The following is a 22,754-nucleotide window of genomic DNA, read 5'->3' as shown; positions in this document are numbered from 1 at the left end:
TTTCTCTGGTATCTAGACCCTAGGAACGGAATGGCATAGTGTAAGTGCATGTTCTACTTTACTGGAGAATGCCAAGTTGTTTTCCAAAGCAGTTGTACCAGTTGACACTCCCACCAGCAGTATATACAAACACTTTCTGTTCTTCATCCTCCCAACTCTTGATGTTTAATTTTAACCATTCCTATGTTGTTTCATTGTGGTTTTAATTTGCATTTCCCTGCTGAAACATGTGTCTCCATATGTTTATGAGCCTTTCTTCTTCTGTAAAATACACTAACTGCTTTCCTCTTACCCTCTTCTGAAATGATTTCTGATCATCAAATTAGATGAGACTATGCCGAGTAGCTCTTTAAATTTCACAATTATAAATGCCGAAGAGTTTAAAATCAGTGTATCGTGGGGACACTGATAGGTGGAAACCATGAGATTTAAATCCAAAGTGGACTCTAGGAATAGAAGGACTAGAATCATCAGTCAAGAAAGAGGCTAAGTGCAGCAGGCAGACTTCTCAGATGGTCCCCCTTGCTTCCCGGCCCCTGATGTACGCACACCTTCTCCCAAACAACAATCAAATACTAAACTAGGTGCTGCTGTAAAGATATTTTGCAGATGTAATTAATCCCAAATTAGTTGACCTTAAGTTGGGGAAATTATTTGGACCTGATTTAATCACATGAGCCCTTTAAAAGCAGAGACTTTTCTCTGCTGGTCCCAGAAGTTTAGAAGTCAAAGAGGTGCTCTGCGTGCCCTGGAAGAAAGTGAACATCCATGTTGTGAGTTGCCTATAGGGGCCAGATGCCCAGGAACCACAGTTAGCCTCTAGGAGCTAAGTGCAGTCCCTGGCTGACTAGTGGAAAGTAGGAACCTCAGTCCTACAGCCATAAGGGAATGAATTCTGCTGGCAACCAGTGAACTTGGAAGCCCAGACAAGAACCTCAACGTCCTAGTTTCAGCCTGGTGAAACCCTGAGTGGAGAATCCAGCCATGTCATACCCGGATGGCTGACCTACAGAAAATGTGGGATAATAAATTTGTGTTGTTTTAAGCCACTAAGTTTGTGGTAATTTTTTATGCAACAATAGAAAATGAATACACCAAGGAAGTGTGAAACTTCATCTGCTGATTTACATGTCAGGAGCAGGACCTCTGAGCAGGATTGTGGATGTGCAATGTGTAGATCTAGGGACATCATTTACACTGTCGTCCGTGTGAATGGTGCTCTCTGAAACTGGGCAGTGCACACAGCACAACTGTACATGGCAGTCCTGCAGACCTGCCCGGTTCCAGCATCTAGGCTACCTCTTTTAACTTTTTTCTTTTTGGCCATTGAGCCATTTTAGTAGAAATGAGAGGATGGGGTTAGGTGTATCTGAAGGTCCATACCAGCTCAACATTTAGAGTTTTTAAGTATACTCTGCAACTACTCCACCACACACTGCCCTTCACAGTCATACCTTCTCAATTTAACCTCTTACTTCATTTAAATACATCTACCCACAGACTTTGTTTCTTTCTTAAGGAACTGTTACCATATTAATGAATATGGCTTTGCAGATAGAACTAGCCAGTAGCTATATGGAGAGGAAACCACAAGGGAACTTCCCTCGTCTTTTTCCTTTTGATTATGAGTGAACCTAGGACATTTAGCTTCAGAGAGTTCAAGAGGCTTAGGATCAGTGGGTAAAAGTTCTTTTCAATCCCATCAGCCTGTTGAGTAGATCAACACATCAGACGTGGTCATTTTGGGGAAGTGCTGACTCACCTGTTTCCTAGGAAGGCCACTTAGTAATGAAAAAGATGAGACAAAACCCAAGTCTTTCAGGTGAGCCTCAGAGAACTATCTGAGAAAATGAGCCCGTCTCACAGAGACAGGAAATGCAGTTAAAGTTAACTAGGGCAAAATAAGCTACTGAAAACCAGGTAAGTTAAAAAGTCATGCTAAAGGTGATCAAAATCAAACACTGAAAACAAGTCCACACTGATTAGTCCACACTCTTCCTCTCCATTTCTTCCCAGTTATTCCCACTAAGGTCTTACAAGGTATCAGCAGCTGTGATGGCTCTGTAGGGGATCAATATTTTAAGACAATTTAAGAGTATAGCTTTGGAATCCTAGACTCTACTCTTAACATATATATAATACAGATTGACATGTCAGAATTGATTTTTGGGGTTGGGGGCAAGAGAATAGTCGTGTGGTATAGAACAGTGGCTACCAAGTCCAGACCAAGGATAGGTGATAAGCTTTCACCCACCAGGCTTCCCTAGTGGCACAGTGGTTAAGAATCCGCCTGCCAGTGCAGAAGACACGGGTTTGATCCTGGATCCGGGAAGATCCCACATGCCGCAGAGCAACTAAGCCCGTGAGTCATAACTACTGAGCCCATGTGCCACAACTACTGAAGCCCACGCACCGCAACAAAGAGTAGCCCCCGCTCACCGCTACTAGAGAAAGCTCGACGCACAGCAAAGAAGACCCAATGCAGCCAAAAATAAATAAATAAATTTATTAAAAAAAAAGTTTTCACCAACCATAAAAAGAAAAATATGGAGAAGCAAGAACTACAATCCTGCAGCCTGTGGAACAAAAACCACATTCACAGAAAGAGAGACAAGATGAAAAGGCAGAGGGCTATGTACCAGATGAAGGAACAAGATAAAACCCCAGAAAAACAACTAAATGAAGTAGAGATTGGCAACCTTCCAGAAAAGAATTCAGAATAATGATAGTGAAGATGATCCAAGACCTCAGAAAAAGAATGGAGGCAAAGATCGAGAAGATGCAAGAAATGCTTAACAAAGACCTAGAAGAATTAAAGAACAAACAGAGATGAACAATACAATAACTGAAATGAAAACTACACTAGAAGGAATCAATAGAATAAATGAGGCAGAAGAAAGGATAAGTGACCTGGAAGACAGAATGGTGGAATTCACTGCTGCAGAACAGAATAAAGAAAAAAGAATGAAAAGAAATGAAGACAGCCAAAGAGACCTCTGGGACAACATTAAACACAACAACATTCACATTATAGGGATCCCAGAAGAAGAAGAGAGAGAGAAAGCACCCGAGAAAATATCTGAAGAGATTATAGTCGAAAACTTCCCTAACATGCGAAAGGGAAGAGCCACCCAAGTCCAGGAAGCAGAGAGAGTCCCATACAGGATAAACCCAAGGAGAAACACACATAGTAATCAAATCAGCAAAAATTAAAGACAAAGAAAAATTATTAAAAGCAGCAAGGGGAAAACGACAAATAGCATACAAGGGAACTCCCATAAGGTTAACAGCTGATTTCTCAGCAGAAACTCTACAAGCCAGAAGGGAGTGGCATGCTATACTTAAAGTGATGAAGGAGAACCTACAACCAAGATGACTCTACCCGGCAAGGATATCATTCAGATTCGATGGAGATATCAAAAGCTTTACAGACAAGCAAAAGCTAAGAGAATTCAGCACCACCAAACCAGCTCTACAACAAATGCTAAAGGAACTTCTCTAAGTGGGAAACACAAGAGAAGAAAAGGACCTATAAAAACAAACCCAAAACAATTAAGAAAATGGTCATAGGAACATACCTATACATAATTACCTTAAATGTGAATGGATTAAATGCTCCAACCAAAACACACACGCTTGCTGAATGGATACAAAAACAAGACCCATCTATATGCTGTCTACAAGAGACCCACTTCAGACCTAGGGACACATTCAGACTGGAAGTGAGGGGATAGAAAAAGATATTCCATGCAAATGGAAATCAAAAGAAAGCTGGAGTAGCAATACTCATATCAAACAGACTTTAAAATAAAGAATGTTACAAGAGACAAGGAAGGACACTACATAATGATCAAGGGATCAATCCAAGAAGAAGATATAACAATTATAAATATATATGCACCCAACACAGGAGCACCTCAATACATAAGGCAACTGCTAACAGCTATAAAAGAGGAAATGGACAGTAACACAATAGTGGGGGACTTTAACACCTCACTTACACCAATGGACAGATCATCCAAAATGAAAATAAATAAGGAAACAGAAGCTTTAAATGACACAAGAGACCCGATAAAGTGATATTTATAGGACATTCCATCCAAAAACAGCAGATTACACTTTCTTCTCAAGTGCGCATGGAACATTCTCCAGGATAGATCACATCTTGGGTCACAAATCAAGCCTCAGGAAATTTAAGAAAACTGAAATCATATCAAGCATCTTTTCTGACCACAACGCTATGAGACTAGAAGTGAATTACAGGTAGAAAAATATAAAAAACACAAACACATGGAGGCTGAACAATACGTTACTAAATAACCAAGAGATCATTGAAGAAATCAAAGAGGAAATCAAAAAATACCTAGAGACAAATGACAATGAAAACATGATGATCCAAAACCTATGCAATGCAGCAAAAGCAGTTCTAAGAGGGCAGTTTATAGCTATACAAGCCTACCTCAAGAATCAAGAAACATCTCAAATAAACAATCTAACCTTACACCTAAAGGAACTAGAGAAAGAAGAACAAACAAAACCCAAAGTTAGCAGAAGGAAAGAAGTCATAAAGATCAGAGCAAAAATAAATAAAATAGAAAGAAAGAAAACAATAGCAAAGATCAATAAAACTAAAAGCTGGTTCTTTGAGAAGAGAAACAAAATTGATAAACCATTAGCCAGACTCATCAAGAAAAAGAGGAAGAGGACTCAAATCAATAAAACTAGAAATGAAAAAGGAGAAGTTACAACAGACACCGCAGAAATACAAAGCATCCTAAGAGAATACTATAAGCAACTCTATGCCAATAAAATGGATAACCTGGAAGAAATGGACAAATTCTTAGAAAGGTATAATCTTCCAAGACTGAACCAGGAAGAAATAGAAAATATGAACAGACCAATCACAAGCAATGAAATTGAAACTGTGATTAAAAATCTCCCAACAAACAAAAGTCCAGGACCACACGGCTTCACAGGTGAATTCTTTCAAACATTTAGAGAAGAGCTAACAGCCATCCTTTTCAAACTCTTCCCAAAAATTGCAGAGGAAGGAACACTCCCAAACTCATTCTATGAGGCCACCATCACCCTGATACCAAAACCAAAGATACTATGAAAAAAGAAAATTAAAGACCAATATCACTGATGAATATAGATGCAAAAATCCTCAACAAAATACTAGCAAACAGAATCTAACAACACATTAAAAGGATCATACACCATGATCAAGTGGGATTTATCCCAGGGATGCAAGGATTCTTCAATATACACAATCAATGTGATACACCATATTAACAAATTGAAGAATAAAAACCATATGATTATCTCAAGAGATGCAGAAAAAGCTTTTGACAAAAAAAAAAAAAAAGAAAAATATGGAGAAAATTGTGAATTTCTCACGATAAACAAATGTATCTTTTATAAACGTATTCACACTAATGGGCTACTATTATCCTTTATTCCCATGTTCCTCTTCACTCTTTTGGTGTCAAAATGTCTTCTTTTATGAAATAATGGTGATAATAAGTCACAGCCTTTTAATATATTCCCGCTTGGCAAAATAAAAAGTTGGTAACGGTGTAGCAGCCCCCTCAACTTTTTTAAAAATATTTTTTTACTAGTATGTGAAAATACAAGATTGGGAACCAGTGCTCTAGTGGGAGACTGCTAGAAGCAGAAAAGGCCTTAGAAGACCGGTGATTCTCAGGAAGGTAGGTTTAAATGAACTGGAGTGATCTGGGGGATCACTTTTCAAAATTATCCATCTCAACTTTTTAAGAGTATTGAATTAGAAAAACTGGTATGCTACAGGAAAAATTAAGGAGTAAACCAACAGAGGAAGATATGGGATCCAGGGAACAAGAGATCCAACACAGGAGTGGTGAAGAAAAGTCCCAAGGACTGCCACTGTGCCTCGGGCCTGGGCAACAACTCGTCAATAGGGGAAGTGTACGGGGAGAAAAAGGTAATGAGTAACTGCAGGCAAGCGATGCTCTAAGTGAAGGGAAACTCAATCGCACTACACGCACAATCTATGCAGTGAGCAGTAGTCACCTGCTCATCCTATCAGTGTCCAGCAAGAAGCAGATGGTACGCTCAAGATAAAGCAGTGACCCAAAGCCAGTAGTAACAGATGCCATCACCCTAGGCCCAAAAAGACAAGGAAAGGGAGACATTAGTGGAAACTGAAAGGGGTCATGTGGAGTTGGTCACCATGAGGTACAGTGACTTCTGGCTGAGGAACACATCTGACCTGAAGAGACCTTGAAGGGAAGGAGCCAAGGGAATAAATACCCTGACCTCACTCTTTCCTTCCCTCCCTCCCATCTCCTGCTGCAGATACCACTGGCCAAACCAACAGATCCCAGAGGTCATAGGAAGCCTGTTGATGTAGTCCATACAGCTTTCTTGAGCAGGAGAGTAGGGTGAGGGAGCAGAGATTTGGAGGGGCAAATGGAAAACATCTGGAGTATGCATAATGATACACACACTGATCAATGACTTAACCAAAATTTACAAAACGTATCTGGAGGATGTGTGGGAGAAGCAGAGGGACTACAGTGTAAAACAGCTGTATCTCAACCACGGCAGGAAGTCAATAATGTCTAAAGTTGATAGCTCCAAAAACTGCAGCATACATGTATCACTTAAAATATGAAGATAAATCCTAAACAAAAGCAACAGCTAAATGAGTAAAGCCCTTGGGGACTATGGGAGTAAGGACATTATAGACCTTATTTGATTTTTAAAAAATGATATATTTTAAGAAAGTTGCTAGAAGACTATACAAAAAGCTAATAGTGGTTACATCTGTGGAGCTAGAACAAAGTTATGAGAGTAGAGAAAGAACATTAACTTTTCATTTAACCTGCCCTTGCATTGTTCTACTATGAACATCTGCTATTTTCATAATATAGTTTTTAATACCTTAAAAAACAAACTAATCAACTGGATTTAGTTGCTAATGAGAATTTATCTTATCCCTCAGGTAGGCTGGGGCAGAAAAGATGAAACACATTTATATCAAAGGAAGTCCAAGGTGGATCAATGACTTGACCAGACACAGCTTAACAGAGCCTCAGTTAGGACCCAGGACTTCCCTGGGGACGCAAGGCGGGGAGTCCTTTCTAACTTCTCCTTGCTTCAGTGAAAATAAATATTCTATGAAGATATGTCTCATCGTCTTTGAATATTTATAGATCCTTACACTAAAATGAAGAGGCCTGGGGATGAAAGATCATGTGGAGAGGCCCAGACCAGCAAATAACTGTGCAGTCACGTCACTGTTGCTGAAAACCACGAATTTTGGTGTCTTATTATGGAACAAAATAACTGATACAATCTAAACTTTAAAAAAAAAGAAGAAAAAAAATATCGCTGCCCCCATAACTATCCGGATGCCATCACATTATTACAATCCTGACTTCTGATGTGGTTAAAAAAATCTTACTTTTAAGTATTTATATTTTAAAAGAAAAAAGAACAACAAGCTAAACTGAATATTTAATATATTTTTAGGAACAGAAGGAATGCGACAAGAATTAGAATTTTATAATATACATTAGCCATTTACGTAAAAGATGTTCCATTTTTCAGAGAGGTTACCCCATTTCCCTGTCTTTCCTATCTTCCTCAGAGCAATAAACAGTAATTACTACTCTCATAGATAAGCTGCTCCATTGAGTGAGACAGTAATTACATCTTTATGTTTCAAGTCATTATCATCTCCAAAAACTACCTTTCAATTCACTGCACAGTCTCACTGCACTCTTTCACAGTAAAATTATACTCCTCAAATTTGAAGAGCCTGAATAAAAGCTAGAGGCCCAAGGATTTTTAGGGACTGATTTAGTAACAGTGTCTACTGGCACGAACCTTTTCTTTACTCATATTTTTAAAAATGCAATAAAAGAAATGAAAGCTACTTTAATGAAAAAGGAACTCAGGAATGAGGTCATTAAATATAACTAGCTACATTTGAAATACAAATACCAGGTATTTCCTGATTAGTGTCAGGTAAATATCTAAACTATCTAACCCAAATTCTGGTTTCAGGGAAAAAGATCAGAGACAATTACAAAGAAGGTGCTTCATACTATCAGATCCATTTTGAAAACAATGAGATCCTTTGGGACCATCACATTAGTCTTTCTTTTTATCCGAGATTTCTGTTGGTCCTCTTGTTGGTGATCCATTTATATCTGCACCCTAAAATGAAAAACCACTTTAGATATTATTACAACAAACAGACATACATTTTAAGACATATTCTCTTTAAAAACAGACAATAACTTCAGAATGAAAAAACTACTTCTAGAAATGTGCAGGATGGCTAAATTTGTGCAATTGAACACGAAGTTGTATTTAACAATCACCAACACTAAAGACAACAGAGTTGTCTAAATACTCATTTAAAAAAATAACTCCATTTTGTTAAAAAAAAAAACCCTCTATGATCCTACCAATTAAATCTCTTATCAAAGTTATCAGTCAGTGAAACTTGGCTTATTTTAGAATCATTTCTTGTTATTTATTAACTATTTACCATTACTCTTACCACTCAGGAAATACTGGTTATTATCCTGGCCATAAAGCAAGAAGCAAATGTATCAATCAGAGGACTAGTTTAGAACCTTAGTTTAAAGCAAACGTTAATTACAAATAAAAATCCAAAACCCCTATTTTAAAAAAGAAGGGAATTTAGACACATTAATGAAGCTTCTGGTTGGAAGAACTTGCCTTTCCAAAAGCCAAGTATTTCATCCTGCATCCCCATGCCCCCTTATTCAAGGCATTTTAATGTTCTTACCTTACAGTCTATTTTGCCTTTGTTTTTATCACTGGATTCTTGTATAGCTTTCCTAGGCCACACACGACTAACAAAGGGGGAAATCAGAGGGTATATATATGGTTCCAGGAACTTTTTGTAGACCCAGAGCAGAACTGGAATGACAATGCAGGGAATGCACACCATTGTCCCAGGCTTAAGATCCTGAACTGCTGATAAACAAGAAGGAAGAACTAATTAGATCATCATAGAGTAATGACTGAAGGAATTTACCTAGATTAAGATATATGAAAAGACTATTTCTACACTGAAGGAAAAACTTAAATCACACTACAGGTATTAGCTTAAAGCAAGTCTATTAAATAAAAATGCTGCTATCTACAAGGTAAAAGAATAACAGGTGGCAGACCTGAAAATAATAGTGAGGTACCTGCCTCCAAACCTCTCCAATCACTGCTCCACAACCACAGATTTGATGATAAAGGAATGACACCATCATTCGCGGGGTGCTAGGCAGTTAAGCCCTTTACATGTATCAACTCATTTAATCTTCAAAACACCCAGTGAGGTTGGGTACCCTGGCATTTCCATTTACGGATAAAGAAAAGGAGGCACAAAAACATTAAGGAATTTGGTAATTTTGACATACGCCAGTTCAGTGTGAATTAACTCCCAGGGCCTAATCATCTCCAGGGACTGAACAATGCTAAGGGCAAATCTTGTAATATGGAACTCACTAAGATATCACTTTGGAAGACCTCTAGGCTGCATACTGGCTGGCCTTTCCCAGCCAACAACTCTCCCTTGACAGATGTGCTTTTTCTTTTTAATGGCAATAAAGGGGTATTGAGTAATAAAAGTTTTATTTAGTATTATTGGTATAAGTCAATTGTCCATTTCCAAAAATTAACACCTAAATTTCCTTGATAATTAGAAGTCAACTTGGAATTTCTCAAGATCAGCAATTTCTTGAAAAAGAGCCAATACTACTTCCATAACACACAATTAAACCGAAGACCTCTTAAATTTACAAGAATTTTTAATCCCTTAGCAAAGGCTTTAAAAACTAAGAAACTTCAGAACAGTGCATAAGGCTAATAATTCAGCATGTTAAACTTGTTTTCAAAATATTGTAAGCTAAGTAGTATTTAGTGGTAAATGAGTAAGTACTGCTACGCTCAGGCAATTTAAAATGATTCACAACACAAGTGAAGAGTGGTATACATAATCCAATCTGAATGTGGCTTTGAAATGAATTACAAGAGCTGTAAACAAATAAAAAAGTAAATGTGTATCAGGGAATGACCAACTCTTTTATAAGGGATTCATAACTGGAGTCTTTAAAACAGTCCCCTAGACAAATTAAAATAATTTTAGAATTTGCCAAAATATTTTGTTCCAAAATTTTAAAGAATCAATCAAAATAAGCCAAACGAGCAAGAGTCTTTTTCAGCATTTTTCAAGAAATCATAATTTTTGGCTACTAGACATTTAGAATCTGATCTGAAAAGACTTCTTACTGGTTTAGGTACCATAGCATGATAATCAAACAGGATGGCTGGCAGCTGCCTGGATTTGAGCCCTGCTTTCACCATTTTCTAGATAGCGTTCCTGGGCAAATTATTTAACCAGACGGTGCCTTAATTCTCCCATGCGTAAAAAGAGGACAATAATAGTACCGATCTCACAGGGATGTAGTGTGGATGAGATACATTAATAGGAATACAAAGCTCAGAACAGTGTCTGCATATATTAAGTACTACGTAAATGTTGCTACCATAAGTGTGTCCAAAGTCCACACTGCAGGTAACAAGTAACTAGAACTGGCTAAAACCAGAATTCCTAATTCTGGTTTCCTAGCTCAGTGCTCTTGCATTTTCTCTCCCCCAAACACGATCATCATGTTATTCCCCTTTCTACCAAACTTTCAAACGCAACTAAAACCCTTCAAAACAACTGGCAATGCTACCGAGCACTAAGCTAATACGATGACAGGCAATCCCTCCATCATAAAGATTCAGGTTTTTACCTACTTGAAATTGTGCTTTAAATGAATTCTCAAGAACAATTAGTACTAATTATTTTGTTATAATTATGGCTTAGAGGTCTAGAAGGTGACTATGATAAATTGATAAAATCATGATTTTATTTACTCTCTCCAAGCCAATTCTCGAATATACAACACAGCGAGAAAGATGGATTGAAACGTGGAGGAGAGGAATTTCTTGCATTCGACTTAGTCCAATACAATGGAACAGAAAAAGGCGGAGGCTCTATGAGAACAAGAGCAGCTGTGGCGGGGGTACGCCACTTCCTCTAAGTGACCGGTCGGCGGATCACTTCACTGGAGACAAAAGAGACCGGGAGAGGCTAAGTCAAAGGCAAGGACTGAAAGACAGGGGAGAGTACGAGCGAATGGTGGCGACGACGATAAAAAAGTGATACCGACAAGGCAGGCCAGAGAGCGGATCCTGAAGCAAAGAGAGGCGGACGGAGGCAGGAAGGGGTGGAGACCGACGCAGGGGGAGGCACAGGGCAGGGGCGCTGGTGTACCTTGAGGGCAGGAGAACCCCGAAGCCCCGGCCGCTGCCCGGACCCACCCAGCCCCGCTCACCCGCGGCCACCAAGCCCCAGTGACGGTGTCCAGGCTTCCGGAGGGAGGCTCGCGGGGTGACGTGCCGCAGCCAACCCTAAGGGCGCGGCAAGAGGGACCGACAAAGGAGCGCCTGCGTCAGCCTGATGACGCACCCGACGTAACGGTGACGCCCTGCGGGGACGGCGGCAGCTTCCGGCGCACCCCGGCAATCAGCTTAGAGCTTGCGGGCGAGGCGGAAGCGCTGTTGCTCCCCAGTTGCCCGGTCACTGGAACAAGATCTACGACGCGAACCCAGGAGAGGATAAGCGCCTGTACCGGTGACTCACCACCGACAGGGAAGCTTGCGGTGATGGCTAGGATGTTTTCGAACGCAGTCGAGGCTAAGCTACTCACCCTGCTACAAGGGTCTTAAATTCAAGAGCAGGGAAAATTAACATCGTCACCTTTGAGCGGGTATTTTTACAAGAAATGGGCATACAACTTTCCTCCCATTAGGACAGCTATAATCGGCGAAATCTAAGCGATGAAGAAATTCGAACCACTGCTGGTCGCACTGTAAACGGAACTGCTTTAGGAGTCCTGCAGTTCCTCCAGTGTTCATTAAAATTACCTTATGACCCTGGAATTCCACTCTTGGTATACACCCAAGTGAAAGGAAAATATGCCCACACAGGAACTTTTATAGTTCACAGCAACACTAACAGCTAAAAGAAAAAAAGCCCCAAATGATATGATGAACCATAGGTACATGCTACAACCCTGAAAAAATCATGCTAAGTCAAGCAAATCAAAGCCAGTGAGGAAGGTCACACTGTGATTTCATTTATATGAATTGTCCAGAATAGGCAAATCTACAGTCAGAAATAGGCAAGTAGTCACCCAGCACTGGATTGGGGGGAGGTGACAGCCAACCACTACCAAGGTTCCTCTTTGGGATCATGAAAAACTCTAAAACTCACTGTGCTGACGGATGCATAAATGAGTATACTAAATGCTACTGAAGACTGTACAGTGTGTTAAACCTCAATAAAGTGGGTGGAAAAGAGATTCAGAAATTTCCCCATGTTCTAATTCCATTTTACGCAAAGCACCAAAAGATGCAAAACAGCATGTTTTATGAAAACATTTGATCCATTTTGTGATGACACTTGAAACAGATTTACTAATTAAGACAACCAACACTCTGCTTTTACTTTCATTTGCATTTATTTTTTGCAGCATTTATTCCCGGGCCATAAGTTTTTGTTTCTTCAATTTCTTCTGGGATATCTGGAGAAAAGAAAAATGCACTATTAAGATTCCAGAAGATTGTATCTCAATGAAAGAGTAATTGGAAATTTCAACATAAAGGGAAAAACATGAGTCCTTTGGCGTAGAGAAGTGGTATGGGGAGAAGGGCAGCCAGGAGGACATCACAGTAGTAAGCAGGAGATAATCAAGACGGCAGCCAGGGTGCCCAGCTGGTTAGAACTAAGTGGCAGCAAGGATGGAGGATAACATTTAATGATAAAATCAATAGAAGACAAATCCATTAGGTGGATCACACCATTAGGTGTGAAGAATCACTCCCAGGTTTCAGGCTTAAACATACTGAAAACAAGCTTATTGGGGGGTAGGGAGGAGAGCCCAGTTTTGGACATGTTGCATTTGAACTGGCTATGGACATCTAGGTGGGGACATAAGCAGATAATCACATGGTTTTAACATACTGAACAATACAAAGTTACTATTCACTGTTAATCAAGAAACTAATGAGACCCATGAAAGCCAAAATAAAATGGTTAGAAGAGGTTGCTGGTTGCTCAGAATAGTCTTCTTTCATGGTTATTCCAAAGGTGTCCTAAGTTAGTCATCACAGCAACCACAAATCTAACACACCAAATAAACAGAGCAGAGACTAAGTAATTGACCTTTTTCTTCTGGGCAACCTCCTCTTCTGGTTTAGGAACAATCTGTTCTTTTTCAGTAAGGATCATCTCAATGTGGCACGGAGAGCTCATGTATGGGTTGATCCGACCATGAGCTCTGTAAGTCCTGCGCCGCATCTTGGGGGCTTTGTTCACCTGGATGTGCTCAATGACCAGAGAATCTACATCTAAGCCCTGGAACAAAATCAGGTAACATCTTTATCTTAATACCACAAACTGCATCATTCAAGTCCCTGCCTGAAAAAAAATAATTTGAAAGGCAATCCTTAGGACTTTAAATAGCATATTTGTTCAAGCAGTTTTTTTAACCTTTATTCTAAGTGTCCTTCCTTAAATCTAACTACCAAAACTCCGTGCTAAATGCACCAAGTTTGTAAGTGGCATTCATAAAGGAGTGGAGTTACAGGATCCGGTAGCGTCTATGTCTATTTCTAAGCCTTGATGATAAACAGGATTTTGACAGCAAGGCTTAGCAGCTAGAAGGGCTACAGCTGAACAGACCCACATTAATTCCAGTTCTGACCCAATTTTCAAAATGCAAAAGGGTAATGGATAATTCCTCAAATGGATAAACCTGTTTTGTTGACACAGGTTTTGTTCAGTTAAACATAGTTGTTTTAACTTCTAACTGAAATTTAATGCCTCTCAACTATGAATGTAGGCAACAAACCACATTAATCATTACTACGGCAATCACAGTTCCTTTGGAATAGTACATATTTTATTATATTTTAAAATATCCTGTGAAGGGATTCACAAACCATAGTGTAAAAAAGGTCCATGGCACAAGAAAGTTTACAAACCCTTGGTAAAATACTCAAGGGAAAAAAAGCGTTTCTTTTGCATGTACTGGGATTATAGGGGGGGAAATTCTATAGACTTAAGCTTGAAGTAACTGCAGACCATGCTCCTGAAATGCTTTACAGACAAAAATTTTGGTCTGTTGGAAACTGGAGGTAGAGATTTAAGAGAATTCTTTTAATGGAGAATTTAGCTACTTGAGAAAGCAAGACAATCAAGGAAATAAATCTGGACAACAGCAACTTTAACTGAATAACAATCCAAGTTACATGTATAAAGATATTTATGGTTTGGGTACCTTAAGTTCAGCATTACTCTCTGCATTTTTGAGCATGTGCAGTAAAAATTCAGCACTCTTTTTGGGCCACCGACCCTGCGTCCAGCCCCACTGTTTGGCCTAAAAAACAAACAAAACCAGAGAGCCCATTCGTCACTTCCCCCAATTTAAATCAATGTTACAAGATGAGTTTATTTTAACCAACACCAAGGTTGCTCAGAAAATGGTTTTTCTCATGGTTAATCCAAAGGTGTCCTAAGATTGTCATCACAGCAACCAGAAAGAGCCTGATTAAAGGCAGATCATGGCCATTCTTACTCCCTCCAATCACCTTCTCTAACAGTTTGTCTTTTTAAATGACAACTATGAATTCTCACCTGGGCACACCTACCAACTCCACCATTGTAGCGACGGAATGGCACACACTGCTTCTTTAAAGTGACATCCTTCAGATACTTAGTGGCTTTTCGGATATGCATACCCTTAATGGCCTGGGCTGTTTCACGAGTGTTCTAAGTATAAATAATATAAGCTGTGAGTTAACCATGTATTTTTTTAAAAATCACAAATTTTAAACATTAAATTCTAACATTTTCAACACGTCAACATTTATCAACAGCCAAAACCTTTCCATTTATTAGGACGTGAGCTGATACAATGAAGAATAAAAATCTGTGATTATGAGCCGAGGGAGGTTTGGTTTGAAGGTGGAAACAAGTGAACCCTAAGCATGTTTACTCACTTTAATACGTTCTCCATCATCTTATGAACTACAATTACGTGTCCCATATCTTGATATGCACACTAGGTTCTCAAGCAGTTCTCTGGTAGTTTTACCCAATTCCACAAATCCTAAATCAAAGTACTCATTATATACTGATGATCACGGACCAAAAGGTGGCTGCTCAAAATCGATTGATTTTCACGGTGAATCCAAAGGTGTCCTAAGAAATGCATCACCGCAGCTACCTTTTTAGAATGGTTAAAAAATACTCACTAGAACTCGTGAAGCAACTCTTTTAGAGCATAACTATGATTCACATACCTTAAAGTGAACACGAAGATTTGAACCTCTCGACTTGCATGCTAAAAAATACCAAAAAGAAAAGTTTTGGTTAATTCTGGGCATCTTGTTGCCTCTTACGCCAAAATAAAAAATGTTTCGTGTTCACTTACATTTTGTGGGATTTTCTGGGTCAAGTGAATAGCGAACCATTTTTAGAGGTCACCTGGAAACGAGCAAGTATAATTCCGTCAACATATTTACAGTAACTTACACGGTTTATGTACTAAACGCTGCCCGCAGCTGCTCAGAGAGTAGTTGTTTTCATGATTAATCCAAAGGTGTCCTAAGAAATGCCATCATCGCAGCCATCCTTCTATCCACTGTTTCTTCCCGTGTGCAACTACCAGTGACTACAGCAGTGCTGACACTAGACTAGTGACAAGGACATCATTCCTTTTACCCTCTGGAAGAAAACACAGCCTGTTTCAATCCAAGCCTGGATCCTTCAGACGAGTTAACTCGACCCCCTACAACCCTCTACAGGCTCCCCCTACAGAAACCTCCTTTACTCACGCAACTTCACACGTAATCCAGTCTTTTTTCCACACTTTCAATTACCCGCTTTAAGCGCCGCTGAACTCGAAACATTTAACGTTCAGCCACTGAATAAAAGCCTCGACCCTACTTGACTTTATCCCCCCCCCCCCAAATTTCTCTCGATGCGGCCACAAATGCGCTGCGTTAGCAGCCACCACTCAGCGCGAAGACACTGGGTCTCCGGAGTCGGGAACCACCACAGCCTGCCTGTACGCCCGGCCAACCCCCTTCGCAACCATCGCGCCCCGCTGAGGCCTGAGAGCACCGGGGCGCCAAGCGGGGTACTCCGACACGTCTCCCCGCACAGAACGCCGCTCCCAGAGAGAAATCAGTAGCCGCGAGAGTCCTCCTCCCGAGAGTCTCGAAATTGGCCCCGCCAAGGCCAGGATGCCAGCGATAACCAGAGGATTCCCCACTCGGAAGACTCGCCAAAGAAACACTTACCTCAGGCCGCTGACCGGAAAAGGAAGAGCGGTGGTTCTCGGGAGAATTCATGAGAACTCGACATCTCGCGAGATTCCCAGCCAAAGGAACGAGATTAGGAGAGGTGGGGGAGGGCGGAGGAGAAAGGGAGTGTGGAATATGTTTGACAAGATCTGAAAACGAATTACCCCTTTAGGGACCGTCTCAAAATTCTTCTTTTTTGCTTCCAGAAATAAAGTTATGGATTCTAAATATCAATCAATTAAAAACAGGTTTGTTCAGAAACAGACTCAGAGACTTAGAGAACGAACTTATGGTTACCAGGGAGAAAGGTGCGGGGTGGGGGGGGAAGGATAGTTAGGGAGTTTGGGATTCACATGTACACACTGCTCTATTTAAAATGGATAACCACGACTTCCCTGGTGGCACAGTGGTTAAGACTCCACGCTCCCAATGCCGGGGGCCCGGGTTCGATCCCTGGTTGGGGAGCTGGATCCCACATGCTTGCCGCAACTAAGAAGTCCACATGCTGCAGTGAAGATCCCGCATGCCGGAACTAAGACCCAGCTCAACCAAAATAAAATAAATATTGGAAAAAAAAAAGGGATAACCAACAAGGACCTACTTACTGTATAGCACAGGGGGCTCTGCTCAATATTATGTAGCAACCTAAATGGGAAAATAACTTGAAAAAGAATAGATACATGTATATATATAACTGAATCACTTTTCTATACACCTGAAACTAACACAATATTGTTAATCAGCTATATTCCAATATAAAATAAAAAGTTTTAAAGAAAAGGTTTGTAGTTCTAGGACAAGACCACCTATTATTAGGTATAGACAAGACATTTATTCGTCAACATTTGTTAGGTTTGGTTATGTGATTATATGAAAATGATTTGTAAAGGGACAATTAGGAAGATGCAAAGGATGGGATGTAATTATGCTAATCAGAAAATTCTCAGTTTAAGACCATCACCCAATCAATTGTAAAGCAACCCTTGTGAAGGATGTAATATCAGAAGGGTCTTGTTCAAGAATGGGGTCTGGTTTCCCCACTGCAACTTGTAGATCTTCATATGGGAAAGGATATCTGTTCCTTGAAAACAAAAATGCCAAGGGACATTTTCTTCCTCGCCAAGGTCATCTGTCTGGTTATTCCTTTACAGTCACTGGTGGTGTGACTGCTGTTAGATTTAGGTCTTCCTTTTATGGCCTCTGTGATTTTCCTAGAAAACTTAAATGAACTCTTTAAATTGTATTTGATATACATATATTTCCTTCAATCTGTTTTTAATTCTTTATTTTAATTTTATTATATGTATTGTGCAGAAATTTTAATTATTAAAACAATAGTGTACTGCACACAGGGGTAATCCTTAGCAATCAATTGATTTGTTCATTCATCCCTTCAGTGAATATTCATCAAACACTTATGTGCCTGCCGCTGTGCTAGATGCTATGCTCTAAGAGGTACTAGGAGAGTCTCAGCCATCGAGGAACCCACAGTCTTAGAATGAGGGTAAGGACAGAGAGATAGGGAACTAGGAGGTGAACAGCCAATTAGAATACAGTGTGAACTTGCTAAAGTAGGGTGAGCACTTGGAGTAGGAAAGCCTCCCCTGAGCAGATGACATGGCGGCTGCACCATGAATGACCAGGAGGAGCTAGCTGGCCATGGCAATACAGAAAGAGAAAAATAACTATTATTACCAGCAAGAAAATTCTGCTATGGGAACAGCAATTGTTTGGATTCTTTTTGGGTGTGGGTGGGGCGAGGTAAGGTGGAGTGGCAAACCTGATCTGGAAGGAACCTATTTGTCTGCCAAGGAGTTTGAAGTTTACCTTAAGGTCAATGAGGGAATTTTCAAAGTGTTTAGACCCTTGGGGGAATGGGTGAGGTGACTTGATCAGATTCACTTTTGAAAAAATCACTCCACAGGGAGACATTTGGGATGCCTCAGGGGCAAGACCAGAGGCTGGCAAAAGATGGTGGTGGCTTGAACTGATCAGGTTCAGTTTAATATTTTTACAAAGAGAATAGAGAGTGGTGGATGAATTCAAGAGATTTTGGTAAAACTCACGTGATTTCCTGATTGTAAGCTGTAAAAGTTGGTACTTTTGTACCTTGCCTGGAATCAACTTCTTCCAAACTCCTGTGAATGTTCTCAATGGCAACTAGAATGGTGAATCCTTTACAGAAGGTTTTCAGTTGGCTTTGCCCAGATCATCAGAGGAATCACTATCTATGGCAGCTATAGCCTTACGAAATGTATTTCTCAAATGATGAGACTTCAAAGTCAAAATTACCCCTTGATCCACGGACTGCAGAATGGATGTTGTGTTAGCAGCCATGAAAATAACATCAATTTTCTTGTACATTTTCATCAGAGCTCTTGGGTGACCAGGTACATTGCCAATGAGCAGTAATATTTCAAAAGAAATCTTTTTTTCTGAGCAGTATGTCTCAACAGTGGGCTTAAAATACTCAGTAAACCATGTTGTAAACAGATGTGCTGTCATCCAGGCTTTGTTGTTCCATTTATAGAGCACAGGCTGAGTAGATTTAGCATAATTCCTAAGGGTCCTAGGATTTTCAGAATGACAAATGAACATTGGCTTAACTTCATATCACCAGCTCCATTAGCCCCTAACAAGTGTCATTCTGTCCTTTGAAGCTTTGAAGCCAGGCATTGACTTCTCCTCTCTAGCTGTGATATTCCAAGATGACATCTACTTCCAACAGAAGCCTGTTTCATCTACCCTGAAAGTCTGTTGTTTAGTATAGCCACATTCATTTGTTATCTTAGCTAGATGCTCTGGATAACTTTTCTTCTGCTTCCTCACCTCTCTCAGCCTTCACAGAATTGAAGAGAGTTAGAGCTTTGCTCTGGATTAAGTTTTGACTTAATGTGATATTGTGGCTGGTTTGATCTTCTGTCAACTATCCAGAGCACTGAAACTTTCTCCATACCAGCAATAAGGCTGTTTCACTTTCTTATTATTGTGTGCTTACTGAGTAGCACTTCTAATTTCCTTCAAGAACCTGCGCCGCAACTCCCCTCCACCCCATAACTCGGCCAACTGCTTGAGGCAAGAAGCTTAGCTTTTGACTTGTCTTGGTTTTTCGGCATACTTTCCTCACAAAGCTTCATCATTTCTAGCTTTTGATTTAAAGTGAGGAATGTGTGACTCTTCCTTTCACTTGAATACTTAGAGGACTTTGCTATTTTTTTTAATTAAATTTTTTTTTTTTTTTTAATTTTTGGCTGTGCCTTGCAGCTTGTGGGATCTTAGTTCCCCAATGAGGAATTGAACCTGTGCCCTTGGCAGTGAAAGCGTGGCATCCTAACCACTGGACCATCAGGGAATTCCCTGGAGGCCTTTGTTGAGTTATTAGTTGGCCTCATCTCAATATTGTTGTGTCTCAGGGAATAGAGAGGTCCGAGAAGAGGGAGAGAGGTGGGAGAATGGCTGGGCAGTGGAGCCGTCAGAGCCCACACATTTATTGATTAATTTTGCTGTCTTATATGGGCGTAGCTCATGGCACCCCAAAATAATTACAATAGTAACATTGAAGAGCGCAGATCACCGTAACACATATAATAATCATGAAAAAGTTGGAATTATTGCCAGAATTACCAAAACGAGACACAAAGTGAGCAAATGCTATTGGAAAAATGGTGCTCAGGCCTGCTCCAGGCACGGTTGCCGCAAACCTTCAATTTGTAAAAACCTTAAAATCTGGGAAGGGCAATAAAGTGAAGCGCAATAAAACTGGTATGTCTGTATAACAAAGGAAAACTAGCTTTATGAATGACACCTCCCAGAGGTATTGTGTATTGGATTGAATGGAGGAACATGAATAGCTAAAGGAAGTATTTCATTCATAAGCAGGTGGGGCGGTGTTTCTGAGGAGCAGTAGGGTTTGGAGATGGGCCAGAAGAGGATCCTTCCTGCCAACCTCAGAGGACACCACAGTCTGGAGCAGAATAATGCCATTTGAGTAGTGGCAGGATACCCCTAATCCTCTCAGAGAACAGGAGGTTGGCAGGGGCCACTTCAGCGGGGCTGGTCAGGGTGCATGGGTCCTGACTTGGTACTTGGAATCTGTTTTAATTGTCACAGAAAAACACTGAAGGGCTTTCAGCAGGGAAGGGACGTGATAAGATTTATGCTTTAAATAAACGACTCTGAGAGCTCTGTGGAGAGTAGAGTGTGAAGGGCAATGGTGAGATCACAGAGAGGGAGGCAGAGGTTCTCGCAAGAGCTTATGACAGCTTAGACTAGGCTGGCCACAGTGGAGATGGTGAAGAGGAATCAGATTCAGGGGATCTTTTGGAAGCTGAGTCAATGGAATTTGCTAATGGATTGGATGTGGCAAGTGAGGGAAAGCTAGTCATCAAGGACGGCTCCCAGATTTTGGCCTGAGCTGCAGGAGGTACAAAATGCTGTGCCTGGCGGAGGAGCAAGGAATAATAAAGTATTCTATTTGGTCCGATTAAAAGCTTAAAGAAGTTTTAATTTATAAAATTTCAAAACACACAAAGGTAGAGGGAGAGCAATAGAGCAAGCCTGCAGGTACTCCCATTAAACTTCAATGGCTGGGCTTCCCTGGTGGCACAGTGGTTGAGGGTCCGCCTGCCGATGCAGGGGACATGGGTTCGTGCCCCGGTCCAGGAGGATCCCACAATGCCGCGGAGCAGCTGGGCCCGTGAGCCGTGGCCCCTGAGCCTGTGTGTCCGGAGCCTGTGCTCCGCAATGGGAGAGGCCACAACAGTGAGAGGCCTGTGTACTGCAAAAAAAAAAAAAACTTCAATGGTAATCAATATTTTGTCTTTCTTGTTTTATGTATTTCTTCCTCCCTACCCAACTTTCACCACTTCCTCTCCCTTTTCTTACAGTATTTAAATCCCAAATATATTCTTTCATTTGTATGTACATCAGTATGTATCTCTAGTGGTTAAGAATCTCCTTCCCCTCCCCTGCCCCTTCTCTCCCCATTCCCTCCCCCTTCCCTCCCCCTTCCCCCTTCCTCTCTCCTCTTCCCCTTCTCCTCCTTCTCCTTCTTCTTCATCTTCTTCCTCTTCTTATAACCATTATACCATTATCATACCTAAAACAACAACAATAATTTCTTAATACACCTCATACCCTACTTTGTGATCAACTTCCTCTGTCTCAGAAAGGCTTTTACAGTTCGTTCAAATCAGGATCCAGACAAGATCCAAATATTATGGTTGTGAGATATATCTCCCAAATCACTTTTTTTTTTTTTTTTTTTTTGCGGTACGCGGGCCTCTCACTGCTGTGGCCTCTCCCGTTGTGGAGCACAGGCTCCAGACGCGCAGGCTCAGCGGCCATGGCTCACGGGCCCAGCCGCTCCGCGGCATGTGGGATCCTCCCAGACCGGGGCACGAACCCACGTCCCCTGCATCGGCAGGCGGACTCTCAAACACTGCGCCACCAGGGAAGCCCCCAAATCACTTTTAATCTATAACTATTTCTCTTTTCCATATTCTCTTTGTAATCCCCCCACTCTCCACCCCATTCCACTTACTTGTTGCAAAGACTAGATCACTTGCCTTATAGAATTTCCCACACTTTAGATTTTGGCTAATTACATCCTCATGGTATCATTGAACATTTTCCTCTGTCTTTCAATTTTCCTGGAATTATACCTTGAAGCTTGATCAGATTCCGTTCCATTTGGGGGGCAAGAAAACTTCATAAGTGGTACTATGTATTTATCATTTCATCACATCAGGATAGACAAAATGTCATGATTGTCTCATTTTTACCCGTATTAAGATGGGTAAGTGAGTTCAGGAGATGTCAGCCTGATCGCTTCATTAGAAAATCCCACATCAGCATTTTAAATTAATTAATTAATTAATTTTTGGCTGCCTTGGGTCTTCGTTGCTGCACGCAGGCTTTCTCTAGTTGTAGCGAGCAGGCGCTACTCTTCCTTGCGGTGCGCGGACTTCTTATTGTGGTGGTTTCGGTGGTTTCTCTTGTGGAGCACCGGCTCTAGGCGCGCGGGCTTCAGTAGTTGTGGCTCGCGGGCTCTAGAGCTCTAGAGCGCAGGCTCAGTAGGTGTGGCGCGTGGGCTCAATTGCTCCGCGGCATGTGGGATCTTCCTGGACCAGGGCTCGAACCTGTGTCCCCTGCATTGGCAGGCGGATTCTTAACCACTGTGCCGCCAGGGAAGTCTCTGGGAAGTCCCCCACATCAGCTCTTTATCTAATGGCTTTAGCAGCTCTTGAAATTCATTGCCTAGATGCATTATTTAATCAGATGTTAAAAAGTGGTGATTTTTCCCCCTAATTAGC

The 22,754-nt window shown here is 40.9% G+C and overlaps 2 protein-coding genes across 3 annotated transcripts; both read right to left on the bottom strand.

The window, feature by feature from the left end:
* Nucleotides 1-6,734: 6,734 nt before the first annotated feature.
* LOC307197328 (UPF0729 protein C18orf32 homolog) lies at nucleotides 6,735-11,530 on the bottom strand. 2 transcript variants are annotated; one of them, XM_079943101.1, is made up of 3 exons: nucleotides 11,403-11,530; nucleotides 8,810-9,000; nucleotides 6,735-8,208 (listed from the first exon to the last, which is right to left on the bottom strand). In XM_079943101.1, the coding sequence occupies exons 2-3, from the start codon at nucleotides 8,972-8,974 to the stop codon at nucleotides 8,143-8,145; spliced, it is 231 nt and encodes a 76-aa protein (XP_079799227.1). In that variant the 5' UTR covers nucleotides 8,975-9,000; nucleotides 11,403-11,530; the 3' UTR covers nucleotides 6,735-8,142. The 2 variants fall into 2 exon arrangements, with proteins under 2 accessions (XP_079799227.1, XP_079799228.1); XM_079943102.1 differs by having other exon boundaries at nucleotides 8,810-8,997.
* Nucleotides 11,531-12,497: 967 nt separating this feature from the next.
* Nucleotides 12,498-15,627, bottom strand: RPL17 (ribosomal protein L17). Its single transcript, XM_079943100.1, has 6 exons — nucleotides 15,567-15,627; nucleotides 15,436-15,476; nucleotides 14,768-14,902; nucleotides 14,412-14,510; nucleotides 13,295-13,486; nucleotides 12,498-12,653 (listed from the first exon to the last, which is right to left on the bottom strand). Exons 1-6 carry the CDS (start codon nucleotides 15,604-15,606, stop codon nucleotides 12,606-12,608), a joined length of 555 nt encoding a protein of 184 aa, XP_079799226.1. The 5' UTR covers nucleotides 15,607-15,627; the 3' UTR covers nucleotides 12,498-12,605.
* Between the last annotated feature and the right edge of the window lie 7,127 nt (nucleotides 15,628-22,754).

The sequence above is a fragment of the Stenella coeruleoalba genome (genome assembly GCF_951394435.1).
Source record: "Stenella coeruleoalba genome assembly, chromosome: 14".
Taxonomy (NCBI): domain Eukaryota; kingdom Metazoa; phylum Chordata; class Mammalia; order Artiodactyla; family Delphinidae; genus Stenella; species Stenella coeruleoalba.
Note: the sequence above shows the minus strand (reverse complement) of the source record. Positions and strands in the feature narration are given on the sequence as shown.